This window comes from Phaethon aethereus (assembly GCF_964289735.1).
Source record: "Phaethon aethereus genome assembly, chromosome: 1".
NCBI lineage: Eukaryota > Metazoa > Chordata > Aves > Phaethontiformes > Phaethontidae > Phaethon > Phaethon aethereus.
Window position 1 is genome coordinate 120,459,429 of NC_138575.1, and position 15,664 is coordinate 120,475,092.

General features: G+C 43.3%; 1 protein-coding gene across 1 annotated transcript; it reads left to right on the forward strand.

The window, feature by feature from the left end:
- Positions 1–4,856: 4,856 nt before the first annotated feature.
- Positions 4,857–15,168, forward strand: ETS2 (ETS proto-oncogene 2, transcription factor; the record flags this gene model as incomplete). The annotated part of the gene is made up of 9 exons (XM_081998755.1): positions 4,857–4,928; positions 7,990–8,110; positions 10,022–10,141; positions 10,570–10,770; positions 11,571–11,654; positions 12,472–12,714; positions 12,864–13,131; positions 13,845–13,959; positions 14,953–15,168. 9 exons carry the CDS (start codon positions 4,857–4,859, stop codon positions 15,166–15,168), a joined length of 1,440 nt encoding a protein of 479 aa, XP_081854881.1.
- Positions 15,169–15,664: the final 496 nt, after the last annotated feature.

The following is a 15,664-nucleotide window of genomic DNA, read 5'->3' on the forward strand; positions in this document are numbered from 1 at the left end:
GTGGAAGCAACGAGAAACTGTGGCTCCAGGTTGTTTTCTCCTTACAGCTGGGCGATTTACTAAGGGTACCAAGGGCCGCGTCTGTCACCCATCGGGCGGGTGCTGTGGGAAGCAGGCTGCGGCGCAGGTGCCCTGGGCACCCACAGCAGGACGGCTGCCGGACGGACACGCCGTGGCTTCTTCCCGACCGGAGCGTGCAGCGTGACAGCCGGCACACAGACGGGTCTCACGCCGAGACACGGTGACGACACAGCTCCAATGCGCAGCCAGGCTGGGGAGCTGGGAAGCAGGCATGGATCCCCCCAGCTGGGTGTAGCCCAAGTGTTTGACACCACGGAAAAGGGGCAAGAGAGTCAGGAAAGTTAGGTGGCTCCAAAGAGCGTGGAGATGGGTAAGAAAAGCAACCCGTGCCTCCTTGTCTGCCCGGCCACCGAGTCTCTCTAACCCTTCGGGGAGAGCTCTGACAAAGTAATTTTAGCAGAAAGGTACTTTATGCTTTGGTGGCAGAGAGCTCTTTGCAATTTTCCAAGGGCTACCAATTTTTTTCAAGGTCTGAGGAACGCCAACTCTGTTTTACTGACTGTGGCACTTAGATCTGCAATTCGCAAGATGAAACTGTCGGTAGAGCTTTCACATCGCGTCTGGTTTATATTAAGAACTCCCCAAAATAATCGTAGGAGATGCAACGTGACATAATTGCTGAACTTCCACAGCAGCAAGTGTCACAATTTACTTATGAAAATAGGCTATTTATACAGATGCTTGGATTTTATGGGTTAATTCTCCTAATCCTAGCTATCTCAAGGACAGCTACTAATTAAAAATAAGCACGGAAAGCGTCCAGCATGAACTACCTCCTGTGTAGCCAGGAAAAAAAAAAGAAATAAGCCTGTCTCCGAACGAGCTAGGGCTGCCTTTTCCTTTCCCCATGCCCAGCAGCACCGGGAGGCAGCGGGGAGGCGTCGGGGCCGGGGCAGCGGCCCGGCCGTGGGGCAGCCGAGAGAGACTCGGCCGGTACCGGCGCAGCGGCCGCCGCCGTAGCGAAGGCGACGACGACAACAACAACCGGGTCCGCGGCCACGAAAGGGGCCGGGCTTGCGGGGGGGCGGGCCCCGCCGCCGCCACCTCCCCCCGCCCGCTGAAGAGCGCCTGCGAGGGCGGGCGGCGCGGCACAGCACGGCGCGGCACGGCATAGCGCGGCACGGCCCGGCCGGCAGCGCCCACGCACCCGCCGCCGGGCACCCGCCTTCCCTTCCTCCTCCCGCCCCTCTTCCTCCGGGACTCTCCGCTGGGATCAACCCGCCGCTGCTGTTGTTGTTGGCCGGCTCTGCCACATCGAGGATATTTTGGCTCCCGGAGAGGCAGCGGCGCCTGTTTTTTTGTTTTTTTTTTTTTCCTGGACTCTGTGTGTGGGGCCGCCGCCGCCGCCGGGGAGGGACGCAGAGGAGCAGGCGAACGCCGGGCTCGGGGGCCAGGTGAGGCCGGGGCGGCGGCGGGGAGAGGGGGGCGGCTCGCCGGTGCGTACCGACCGGCGCCGCTCCGCCGCCGGGACGGGGGGAGGACACGACGGTCTCGGCGGCCGCCTCGGGGAAAGCCGGGCATGGCCACCGCCCCCGGGGGCGGCGGCGGCGGGAGCCGGGGCCGGGGAGCGGGCAGAGAAGGGGGGCGGCGGGGGGAGCCCGCGGGGCTGAGCCCGGCGGCGGGAGAGGGCCGCTGGGGGCGGCGCTGGACGGGGACGCTCCGGCGGGGCGGCCGCGCGCCCGGGAGGGAAGGGTTAATGGTCAGCGCGCGCTCTGTGGGTTCGGTCAGTGCTTTAAAGGGACGTGAAGGACGCTGGGCTGCGCGGTCTCCCCATCGGGCCTGTGCGTGGGCGAGCGTGTCACACGTGTGACGAGCCGTGCGAGCCCTCGGCTCTCTCTTCCACCGGTGCTTGCGGAACCCGATAGCCGCACGGGGGGACCAGCGCTCCGGAGGCAGGCGGGTGTCCCTTCACCCATCGGCACGAAATTATTTATTTATTTGTTTGTTTATTTGTCAGGAGCCTGAATTTGCCATGTAAAAACAAAACAGCCACCAGCTCCCCTCCATTTAAAAAAAAAAAAAAAAAAGTAATAAACCAGCGGAGATCCGCTGCGGACACTGGCATGGTTTCGTTCTCCATGTGGATGATTCCCAGCAGGCTCCAGCTGTGGGCAAGCACCTGGCTATTGCCAAAACGAAGTCGATCAGAATTCAGGAGTATTAGTTAATAAGTGCCTGATCCTGTTGACCCTGTTCTGGTTCACCCACTCAGCTATGCGGGGGTGTTGGAGAAGGTGTCCTGCCAGTTAAACCAATTATAGCTGGCAAGTCGCAGTCAGCTGCATTAGTGGAGGAGTTGGAAGAGAGGCCCAGTCGCATCGTGCGCCGCCTTAGTAGTGTCTTTTTCTAAACTTAAACAGCAGCTTTGCAAGTCCGGCAGAAAGCCAGCTTTAACCCTTCGTGCTGCGAAAAGCTGTGTTGCCTCTTCGCTTCTGCTTGTTTCGTGATGCCTCTGTAAGGGTCTCGGATCTCGGGGCTGGAAGCGTGCCCTGCTGATGGGGAGAAAGTTGATGTACGATGGGCAAAGGCTATAGAAATGCGTAACAACGCGAGAGATTTGGTTAAGCGAAGAAAACTGGAGTGTTGCAGAACGCGCTACAGGTCTTTGCGTGTTATTAGACCAAAGCTCAATGCGTAGTTTTTCGTGAGCTGTGTAGTGCACAGGCAGGGCCACAGGAGCAGCCTGGCGTGGAAAAACGGTGACCTGGGTTAATGAGCAACGCCATGTAGTGAAGACTTCATATAAACCTTTTGTCTTAGGACCCTAAACGTTTCTAAAGAGATGAGGTAGGAACAGGACTAGCTGACTAAAAGGAATGGGATTCTCTCCTTCCTTTTTTTTTTTTTCCTAACAGGATTCATGTAGAGGCCAGGATTGCACCTGAAATTGTCAGAAGTCTTATTTGTAGCCCTAACTGGGGCTCAGATCTAAAAATCACTGAAGATACATAGCATGTTTTCACAAATACTTTCTGACTGGCAAGGCTTACAGTGGTTATCCCTAGATACCAGAGAAAATTTCAAAGGCAAAACAAAGTATATGGTGGAAATTGCCATAGACTTTTTTTAAAAGCCCAGCCGAATGCAAGAATAAACAGTTGTTTAAACTGTGGCAAATTTAATGAAAAGATTAGGATGCTTGCTGAGTGAGACTCATGCTGTGTAAAATTCTTTGCTGCTCAATGAGATGTGTAATTTAGATGAAATATTTGTACACACTATTTGAGGTAAAAACCATTGTTCGGTAGATTGCACTTTTTGGGTAACATTAGTGAAGTGCAAGTCAAATACTCCTTTCATAGTCAGTTGACTTATTTCGTTTCAGTGATAAGACCCATACATCTGATAACAATGAAGTTGAAATGGGCCTTTCAGGCTAAGGACTCTTGATTTTTTTTTTTTTTTTTTTTTTTTTAAGTGATTGACTATATAAGAGGATGAAGGGGTTCCTTGTCTTTGGCTGTTGGATGTTTTTATTTTTTTATATGGATGGTGCTTGACTGTGTTGTCACTTCAGCAGGCTGCTCTTATTTTGTTAAGCTCCTCATTTTCCATCTTTTTCTAAGTTTAAGACCGCATTTTGATTTCTCCTTGTGTTAACATGACTAGCGAGAGAGCGTGCTTGTAATAAGTGCTCACAGTTTTGTGGAAATAGTAAGTGTCGTATGTGACTAAATAGAAATGCATGTTTTCAGATGGTTTCTGTGGAGAGAGAGAATTTAGCCCAATGTTGTGAAAAAGGACAATGAAAATTGTTGAGAAACAACTTGCCGCAGTGTAGTCTGATAAGGTATCGTTCACCAACACCTGAATTACAGCATCACGATAAACCTGAACAATGGCCATAAAACTGGCTTTTTCCTTATCTTTGATCTCTCCCATAGGTCAGTAAAAGGATATGAACCTTATCACTCTTTTTCCTTAAGTGATACATGTAAGAGAACAAGTTGTACAGGCCTCGCAACAACCCTGTTCCTGGTAATACAGGCAACGTGGTATAGCTTTGACATCAGTAGCATGAATGTATTGATGGTGATCCCATTATCAACCCTTTAAAAAGGGTATTTTACTGCATAAGCCCTTTTCAATTAAAACTTAGGGCCTCTAAAGCTTTATAAATATGCTAATCCCGTGTTTACAAAATGTGCAAGGTAACATGATTTGGAGATGCTTTGCTTAGTGAAGGAAGCAGGTTGTTAATAGTGGGCATCAGCTTCAATGATTGTTCATGAAAGGGGTGAATGTTAGTTTGTGAAGGTGTGTCATGGCGAGCGCTCTGTCACTTCTCTTCCTTCCTTTGAAAGCCAAAGTCCAAAGTGAATCATGGTGTCTGAGCAGAAATATAGTAAGCAAAAATAACACAAGCCCTGAAATGTTTAAGATAATGAGTGAAAGTTGGAAAGTGTCCCAAAGCGACAGATACTCGGTGGACAAAGGACTTCTGTAGGCTTTTCAGACTAATGGGATAAGGTCTAAAAGCCCTCGCACTGGATATCAGAGGCTGACCATCCTCTTGTTTGCGCATTTCATCAAACTTTTATCACCGATGATGCCTGTGAAAAGTCTTCCAGTGAAAAAGCTGCTTAGGCAAGGTGGGAAAGGTGGGAATTGCACCCTGTGTGGTCGGCATGTGAGCGATGAGAAGGAAAGCTTTCCCTGTGTCTCATTCGGAGCGCTGTTCCATCGTCTGTACTGAAGCAGTGGGACACTTCTGTTAACATGCTTGCTTCCTCAGTAGCAACATTTTTCATGTGACCCCTCTCATTTTTTTTCAGATGAGTGATTTTGGGATCAGGAACATGGATCAAGTAGCTCCTGTGTCTAACATGTACAGAGGAATGCTCAAGGTGAGTATTCTTGAGCTGTCACCTTCTAAACCCAACTGGGGCATCTCCCAGCCAATGCATTTACTGGGTTCTTATTAATGCTAGCACAGGGATTGTATAACCATGCCAAGGTGAACACAGATATTCAAGTTTTAATTGCTTGCTTGTAACCTCTAATCTTCTTCTAGAGTATTCCCACTGAGTTCAGCAGAGATGTGAAAAGCAGAACTGAAACAGGAAAATGTAGATCTTGCACCCCCAACCCTCTCCTCCAAGAAGGCTCCCTCCCTTCACCCCCCAAATCCTAAGAATTTGAAAATAAGAGGTAGACAAGAACTGAGCTCAAATTCATCGGCGTTGGTGGAACTTTTGCCTAAATAAAGGTTACAGGGTTGGCAATAGGGGTGGTCTTTACATAGTCAACTTGATGAGACTGGCAGAGGGCCGTCCTGATACAACTGGTTAGCTCTGATTCATTCAAGAGCAGTATAAAAAAAAAAGTAGGTTATTCACTTACTACATGCAACTGTGTGGAATGGAAGTCCAATACATTGTAAGAAACCAAAGGTAGTTATTAAATATATTTTATCTGTAGATAGACTATTACCTTGTTTTGAAAGGAATTTAACAAACCAAGGACAAATGAGAAGCAGACTATAAAGACTCAGTCTTTAAGGGCTTCCACCTCCCCATTCATGCAAGTTACTTTTTAATCCCAGTATCAATTTTTTACACAGCATTGATTAATGTAAACCAAATAAAGGTTAGGAAGGCATTTTCTGTTCTCATTAACTTTGAGGAATGTCTGTGTTTTGAAGAATCAGTTAGAGAGACAGTGGTATGCTAACTTCTCTGTTTTATGTCCCCTCTTAGCTTTCTCTCCTGCCCACAACAACAAAATCCACAAGACAAACCCCAACTTAACAGCTGTGTGCTCTGTAACCCAGTCGTGGTTCTAAGCAGTTATTCAGTGCTCAGTTATCATACAATTAAGTCAAAAGAGACATGCATTCTACTATTTTGTAGCTGCTTGCATTTCTTTTTATTTTGTTCTGTAATAATTAACTCTTATTTGTTTTTTCAACATATGTAAAATGGTTGCATAACTGATAGGGCAAGTAGAATTTATTCTACGTTGGGTTCTTCCCCTTTTACTGCTATTAAATCAAGAACCTGCTTAAACATTAATTTTCTCCTTTTTGAAATATGAAACTAGGACAGTGTGGATTTTACTCATTCACATGCCACAGCATTTTTTCCAGTGACTCAGGATAAGGGTCAACTATTTACACAAAACGCAGGAGTTTCCAGATTGTGTTGAAAGAACTTGCCCTTTCTTTTAGGCGCTAGTGATGAGTCAGTGCTTTTATCTTGTAATATATAAAGAATCTTTTACTATCAGCTTTAGCAATTTTTATTAACTTGTTTCATTTGGATGTAAGCCTTTTCATGGGTTGGCTTTGACTCTTTCCTCTAGTTGTGGGGGGTACCTGAACCAACTGTACACAATTTGTCTCTGCTGGCCAGTGCTCAGTGGAGATTTCTGAACCCGTTTAACTGAGGCATGGTATGAAAATATCATAAGCCACCAGCTTTTTCTTCTGTGGAGTGTATGCTTTCATAATGTATGTACTAGGATGCATTGCAGCTTGTTACAAAACACAACTAAAAAATTATGGTGCCTGTTTTCTTACTAGGGTTAATGTAATTTGGGGAGATTGGAGAGCGGGATGATACATGGCACCTTAAGGCATCTGGTGCAAAAAGACTCCAAGCCACTTGAAACTTTGTGATGACATAAAAAGGAAAGTTAGGGAATATGAGGAAATATTAATACTGACTCATCTGCTATTCCAGAAACATAGTTCATGTTGCTTTTGCATCACACATGAATATTGCCCTGAAAAACCTTTGCCTTGTCCTCAGCTAAAGCCTCTACCTTGGCATAAGCTGGCAGACCAGTGGATGCCTACAACAAGTAAGCATTTGCAAGTTGCCTTTGTCTCCAGCTCCCCGAACTGCAGCAGCTGCCCTGAGCAAGCTGGAGCTTTCCAGAACAATGTTCTATCCTCAGGTGCTTTTAAAAATTTCAGTGGCAACTTTTACCCATCCATGCCTCTAGACATTACAGATACGGTTCCCTTGTGACTAACAGGCAAGTTGCATAAGTTGTTTTTAAAGTTATTTCCTCCTCTGTTAACATTCCCTCTGCCCCCTGAAGGCTAATATGGCTGGGGGATCTAGTAATAGTGCTAGTATTTCTAGTATTCACAATGGACACAAGTCAAGTTTGAAACAAGTTAGGTTTTCAAGATATAACGATATTTATTGAATGTTGCCAATATATCAGTAGAATCCACTTTTATCAGGAACAATTTTATCAGTCCTGTTTATCCCTTTCTGCATGATGAAACTAGCAGTGTTTCACTGAGCACTTGAATGACTGAAAAACATAATAGCTGACAAATCCAGTAACTCATAAGTATAAAAGTCACAGCAAAGGAGTAACATCTTTCCTCAAGTCCTGTAAAGTTGGCTGTATAGCTTCCAGTGATGTGATTCAGATTAAATTTTTCCTTAAAAAAAAAAAAAGACAAAAAGCTGCATAAATCTACCGTAGGTCTTGCACCAGCAGTTGTTTTTCCATAATTTACTGATCCTGCCTCTGCCCTCAAAGTACTTATTGAGTGCATAGTTTAATTTAGACGGTTAAGGAAATAAGGATTTCTTTAAAATATACCTGGAAATAAATATATATACACACACACACGTGCATTCTCTGTTGTTAAAAACCTCAATTACAGGAAAACTAAGAATATCCTTACTTGGCTTTACTGTAACCTGCAGAACATGCCACCCACCTCTCACTGTGGTCTGGATGTTAGTTGTTTCGTATTCCTGTACGAGAAGCTATGCTGTCGTCATGTTTATATTCCAAAGGCACAAGTTAGCTGATTCAAGATAGTGGTTGTGCATGATCTCCAAATCTAGGAAACCTAACCCATCCACTTCCTAGCAATGAAGCTGACAGTGCTCTAGCAAAATGCTCACTTTGTTTCTTATTTATTCTGTTGCTTTGCAGCGTCAACCAGCATTTGACACCTTTGATAGTTCAAACTCTCTCTTTGCTGGATATTTTTTCTCACTAAACGAAGATCAAACGCTTCAAGAAGTGCCAACAGGATTTGATTCTACTTCTTATGGTAACTCTTCACTTTGTTCCTTAGACCGATCAGAAAGGAATACACTCTAAGTGCAACATGGATTTCCATAAAAAAGTGTTTTAGTACAGACTGTTAGTCCTTACTCGATTTTATCCGTGTGAGTTGCTCTGCTGATCACTGCTGTTGTGTGTACTGAAAAGGAATGGGAACATGGAAAAAAAGGAATGGGATTCAGTAGCCTAATAAACTGATGGTCTGTGGAAGAAGACTTAGTATGTATTAAAGCAGAGCTAAAAGTGTTTAATTTTTTTTAATTAAAACATAAATTATTATGTGTATTTAAACTTATATTTTAATTATGGTTGAGATGTTGCAGGTATTCTGCAAGCTCTTCTCTTGACCCTTCAGTGTTAAATCCCAGAACACAAAATCTTTGTTCCCTTTCACTTCCCCACCCTGGATTTGTTTTACTCCTTACTTTAAAATCGGGAGTAGGGATGTTTACAGATCCTTTCTTTGTGTGTGTGTATGTAGGACAGTACCTACTAAAAGTTCTTTACAAATCCTTACCTAAAGTCCCTGACAAATCAGGGATTTTTTTCCAAAAAGTAGATATTTTACCTGATGCTGCCTTTATTTCCCCTTAGGGAAGGGAAAAAAAGCCTCAAACCTCTGTACTGTAAACCACCAGTCCTTTGTTCTAATGTGATTCTAATCAGTCACCTGCTCTGGTCAGCAAAGCAAGTCCCAGCAGATATTGAGGATGGGTGTGGTAAAAACAGAAGTTAAGCACGGGCTGGTAATGAGCTCCACTTGCTGGGCCAAGTGGAGCCTGTAGATAGTCTAGGAAAACGAGAAAAGCCGCACAGCTTCGTGACCTGACTTGAAGTCTGCCAAGTTCGTCACCTTTGTATACCCTGCCACCGTTATACACCTCTGACATAGCAGAGCTTCTTCAAATGCAACCTCTGTGCGAGTTCTCAGAGGCTCTCAAGGGTTCAGCGATGCAGAACTGAGTTGGTTAAGTTGTCCTCAAATTATCCCTTGCTTAATGACGCCAATCACAAACAGAATGTCAGTAAAAGATTTCCTGATCTGAAACACGTAGGCAGTGTGGTTGGCTTTCTTCAACCTAGAAGTTCTTCTTTCAGAGTAAAATGATGCATCTTCTTGTGAAAACTGCCCAATAAGAAAGGCTGAATGGCAGCCAAATTTGTCCTTAAAATGGAATCTACTTGCAAATTTAAAAATCAGTTAAGCACATTAGCTATTTATACTGGCATAGGATGATGCTGACTTTGGATTTTGTTGCGTTATTTAGGCACTGGGTATTAGCTTGTTGCCAGTCACACTTGTATGGTTCAGATAATAGAATAATCTATCGCTCCATTGTGTATTTGTGAGATTGCGAGATGCATGGGAAGGTCTGAAATACAGCCCACTGGAAAGCAACATTGGGTAGTGCAAGCTCATTCTTCGCAACCCTACCACCAGTTACTTAGCTCTCAAAGTAAATGAAGGCTGTTTGGAGTTAGAAGGAAGTCTGAGGTCAAGCTATAGGTGACAAAATAGGAATAAGCCGTCTCATATTTCCTTTAAAAAAAAAAAAAAAAAAAGAGTAAGAGTAACATTTCCCTGTGACAAAGGCACTTTATGTAACTACTAAGAGTAAATGAGGATCTATATTATGGAAAGCTGCAAAGCTTGAATTCACTGTGACTCAATTTTATCAAACCAGTAGCATGGAGATTTTGGTGTTGATACATCAAGTCAAAGACTTAATATATCAAAAAATGGATCGACACTGTTTGTTTCTGGTTTTAAAATACTTTAGTTTCTAGCATCCCTTTCTTGTTTTTCAAATAGTGCAGCAAAAACCTGTCACTCCTTTCACTGGCCTAAAAGTTAATGAATCTTCTTTTTCCCCTCCACCCCTTTTCTTTCTTGTAGAGTCGAACAACTGTGAATTGCCTCTGTTAACCCCGTGCAGTAAGGCTGTGATGAGTCAGGCCTTGAAAGATACTTTCAGTGGTTTCACAAAGGAACAGTGTCGGCTGGGTATTCCAAATAGTAAGTGTTTTCTATTTATAAGCTCTTTTTTTAATGCTAAGGAGGATGCTGAATAGCGGCTCTTTCAAAAGAGAACGAATGATGTCAGTAGGAAATACAAGAATGGATCCTATGTGATTCTGGCACAGCTTGACTTGGAAAGACCAGACTTGCTGGTATTAAAAATGGGTGCATGGAGAGCTCATGCTTTGGCAGCCTAAGAGAGAATCAAGTAAGCTGAGGACATCTCTGATTACAAGTGAATGCAGAAGGAAAATAGAGGACTGTTTTTTGTTTTTTCTCTCTTTAAATTCAAGAACAAATTCATTCTGAATTCATTCAGAACTAAGTTGAGTTAACACATTTTTTTCATTCACTGCCTTCTAATGAAGATTGTTTGACAAAAGCGAGGAGTTATCTCTAAATGCTGAATGCTTTCTGTCCTGCAGATCCCTGGCTGTGGACTGAACAGCAAGTTTGCCAGTGGCTTTCATGGGCTACCAATGAGTTTAGCTTGGCAAACGTGAACTTCCATCAGTTTCTTATGAGTGGCCAAGACTTGTGCAACCTGGGCAAGGAGCGTTTCCTGGAATTGGCGCCTGACTATGTGGGTGATATTCTGTGGGAACACCTGGAACAGATGATAAAAGGTAGTTACAGAGCCAGAAAGAGCTTTTGTTTTAAGGCTGTTCTAACAGAAATGGGACTCTTTCAACACTTGTTTCACTATGAAGGGCTTTTATTACATATGAAAACTCAAAACAGACTTTGAAACTTGATTAATAAAAGGATTATCAGAACTATTAATACATCCTATGTACGCAAAGAATGAATGCAGATATCTGCAGAAATCATTCTGTGTTCAGGCTGAATACCTATTGAAGTCAGGTTTTATTTGAAATAATCATTGAAATAAATAAGATTAGGATAAGGCTGCTGTAATACCCCATTTAAAAAAAAGTAAGCATAAGTTAGACAAAATTTGTTCAGTTCTTGTTAAGAGGTTTTTTGTTTTTTTCCTTTACTGTAGCGTTTTGAGGTAATTCAGTAAGTGTAAATGAAACCAGAGGCCTAGAGATGTCTTAGGTGAACACTGATGGTATTGCTAAAACTATATGCAGTGCCCTGTGACTTCCATTTGTTTTGGAGTGTAACATTCAGTAGTTGCATCCATTAAGGACTTGGACCTTAAAACACACTGCAATTGTTGATGTTTCTAAGTTTTATATTAAAATTAAATTGATATGATGGTTTTCAAGCCTGTTGGAAGTTGGTTGGGTTTTTGGTGTGGTTTTTTTCAAGAGAGTGCAATGCAGTGCATTAGTAAAATTTATGTGAACAATGGCCCTAAAATACTAAAGAGAGTCAGAAGCTTTTCATGGCATACAAGTCAGATCTTTAAAACTATAAAACCAAATTTTCTTTTTTTTTTTTCCCCTCCTCTACCCAGACAGCCAAGAGAAAACACAGGATCAATATGTAGAGAACTCTCATCTCACCTCAGTTCCTCACTGGGTCAATAATAACTCCTTAAGTAAGTATTTTTAGAAATTTGACATTTTACATCTCTTAACATTTGTTCTAAGCATGCCACAGATCCCAGTTTAAAAACAAAAAAATAAAAGCACCAGAATAGTTACTGTGCTTGAGGAGAACACTTGACTTCAATTGCTACAGCCTTCTTTTCTAGTGTTGTTTAATTGTCATCTAATTCATATCAGAAATCTTTTGAAGAGCAAAGGCTTTGAGAAAATCAAATTTCCTTTTGGTATGCCAAAGCCTGCATCTGTGGAGCAGAATGACCACTCCCACCTCTAGCAGACAGAGTCAAAACCCAGCATCACTGGGGAGCAGCAGGAGTTATGTTTAGGCCTTTTTGAAGACTGTGGAAGCATAATAGAGCTTTTGAAAGAGTGTGGGACACAGCGCTAGCTCCCTCAGATAGTTTGATTGGTGTTGTATTTCATTCTACCACAGTCAATCTCCAGCTCAACCTTATTACACCACTTAATGATGAGGGCCTTACTCAAAACCACTTAAGCTTCTCCAGCTTTTTCTGTAGCTCTGTAGTTTCCCTGAAGAACAAACAATAGACGTATTTGTGGTCAGCAAGTTATAGAGGGAGATTTACAGCATCTCATTTGGAGCCCATTAGATGGGAATCTTCTCACCAACTTCAGTAGTCTTTCTAGTAGGTCTGTAGCATCTACCACTCTTTCTTAGTCAGATTTTCATGGGAAGATTCCTTCTTCATGGGAGAATTGTAGCGGGGTGCCAGCGGTGTATTAGTCTAAGGGACTGCAGAGAAAAACACTTAATTCATTCTTTTATTCTTTTATTTCTTTCTTCAGCTGTTAATGTAGATCAGAACTCGTATGGTATGCAAATGCCTGGATACCCTAAAGCCCTCAGCTATCCCAAGCCCAGTCTTTTGACTGATGTCTGTCAGACTTCCACAGGACCAGGTCTCCTCAATCCAGAACAAGAGTTTTCATTGTTCCCTAAAACCCAAGCAGATGCTGTTGCTGTGAACTACTGTGCAGTAAATCAAGATTTCCCAAGAAGCAATCTGAACTTGCTGATAGATAATTCTGGTGAGTCATTATCTGCATGATAACCATGGGTTCAAGGCCATATTCTGTATGTCTCTGCCTCCTTTGCATAATTTATATATACAAGTGAGATTAAGGGGGAGAGAAAAAAAACCAAACAACACTTTTCTCTTTTTTTTTCTTTTATAAAGGTAAGCTTAGAGAACACGAATCTAGTGACAGTGGTGCAGAAAGTTATGAAAGCTCAGATTCGATGCTGCAGTCCTGGAACAGCCAGTCGTCATTAGTGGATTTACAGCGTGTGCCATCCTATGAGAGTTTTGAAGATGACTGTAGCCAGTCCTTGTGTCTGAACAAACCTACAATGTCTTTCAAAGACTATATTCAAGAACGAAGTGATCCTGTAGAGCAAGGGAAACCAGTTATACCAGCAGCAATTCTAGCTGGCTTTACTGGTAAGTAACGAAGCAAAATGGTCACTCCTGTTCTTGTGTAATATCAATAGTCTCTATAAACGTGTGCCATGGTGATAAAGTTGTATAGTTGTAAGGTACGTCTTACAACTTAGGGACAACTACTTATGAAGAGTTTCAGTTTGGAATCCTACTAAATAAGATCTCATAGGACTATCTCTCTAAAGCAAGAACAGGCAGGTACATTGGAACATGTAAAAATGAAATGCACTTTTTGATCTGTTTGAAAAAGAGGGAAACTGGGACAAAATCTCCCACACTTGTGAGTTTCCGCAGGTGTTGGCTTGCTTGTTTAGACCTTCTTCCTGTAGTCCTTGCTGAAATAGTTGTTTCCTTTAGAATGTTTGCCAAGCCGGGGACTGCGGGACAGGAATAAGAGCTTGAAATGCAGCTGATGGGAGGTGGGAGTGAGGGGTAAGGAGCCTGTATTAAAGGGAAAGACATAGCTGATGTCAAATCCTGTGTTTCCATGAAAAAGCTGACTTGTTTTAATTTTAACATGTTTGTGGGCAGATTTGCATTATAGGGAAAAACCTTCAGTTTCTTTCCGATTTGTTTTGGTTTTTTTTTTTTTTAAACATCGGAGTAATTACAAGACTTACCCTGTGATATGAGTATGGTCACACACATTGGTTGTGGTAAGGGCTTGCAGAAGTATTAATTGTGGTTTCTCCCCACCCTCTCTCTCATAACAGGCAGTGGACCTATCCAGCTGTGGCAATTCCTTCTGGAGTTACTGACTGACAAGTCCTGTCAGTCATTCATTAGTTGGACTGGAGATGGATGGGAATTTAAACTTGCTGACCCAGACGAGGTATGTGGCTAATTGTGATGAACAAGAAGATGTAGGGTCTGATCTGCCGTCTGTGGGCCTAGTCTTGAATATCAAGCATTTACAAGATCAAACACTTACTGAAATCTCTTCATCTGCAAACGCTTTACTGTACAGTCAGGATTGCTGTGGGATGTTCCCCCTTCTCCTCCCACCCAAGGGTATCAGCATTTGCTTGTAGTTAGGAGCACACGATGTATAGCTTAACACTTAAAGGTAGCGTACAAAGTTCGTTCTCCTGACGGTGTAATGCTGTAATTAGCTTACTGAATGTGTTTAAATCAACACTGCCTGGGATTGCACAAAGGCATGGGGAAAATGCTTTTAGATACACAGCAAATATGGTAGTGCTGCTTTCAAAATATTTTGGGAACTTACAGCTTTAGTCATTAAAAATAAATAGAATGCGTTTTCATTTTCTGATACTGTTATCAGTATTGTATTAAGAGACATGATATAAAGTCCACTGAAGCCTTTATTTAAAAAAAAAAAAGGGGGGGTGGAAATCATTAACTGGAAATTTAACTCCAAGGAACTTCATATAATTAAAGAGCTGTCCCATACTGCTCAATAGCAAATTAATGTTTAAATGGTCTATTCTTGAGAGTGGAGACCATATTTCACATAAATTTGATCATAAACACATCTTGGCCTATCTACTACAAATAGGTATCCTTTTCACTGGTATTTGCTACCAGCCTCTTTCTCCTGAAGCTGCTGTGGGTAATTGTCTCAGAGCATGTTCAGCTGAGGGGTCCGTCGCCAACTCTTACCTGAGTTTGGTGAAACAAAGGAAATCGCTTTAATTTAATAATAATAAAAATCACCAAAAAACTTTGCTTTATTTTTGAAATAAAGCAAAGTAAATAAAATGCTGACTGGGAGAGGCTTTTAATAACTGCGTTTATCAGCCACCGACTAGCAGAACGTGACTTGAATAGACCCTTTGCATTTTGCTTGCTTTTCGGACCACAGGTGGCACGGAGGTGGGGAAGGAGGAAAAACAAGCCAAAAATGAACTATGAGAAGCTGAGCCGAGGCCTCCGCTACTATTACGACAAGAACATCATCCACAAGACGTCAGGGAAACGCTACGTGTACCGCTTCGTGTGCGACCTGCAGAACCTGCTGGGGTACACGGCGGAGGAGCTGCACGCGATGCTGGGGGTGCAGCCCGACACGGAGGACTGAGCCCCAGGACGCGGTGCCAGCGGGGGCGGCGATCGCGTGTCGGGACCGCGCCTGGGAACCCTCTGCCGTCAGTGCTTCTGGCCGTTCGGCCGGGTGCAGCTGTGGGGAAATAAGGACCCTAACCGATTTTGTAACCGGGGAGAGCTGGAAGGAAGTGGCCTTATTTCGCCAGCGGCTGCGGGTGTTGCCATGTCGGGCGCTTGAGCAGCACGGAAGTCAGCACGGACCCTGGCTCTGTCATGGAGGCATGGAAATGCTCTCGGGTTAAGCATTTCAACTGTACTGCCGTGGAAAGCGTTCTGGCTACTTACACTGCCATGTAATAATGGGTTGGCTTTAAAAACCAAAGGTTGGCTGAGAAACCAGTGATGCAGCACAACTATTGCTCAGATATTTTAAAACACCATCATCCTTGCTTACATCTTATATCATGCAATTTATTTAAAAAAAAAAAAAACACAACCTAATTTATTTTAAATGAGCAGTAAGGAGAATC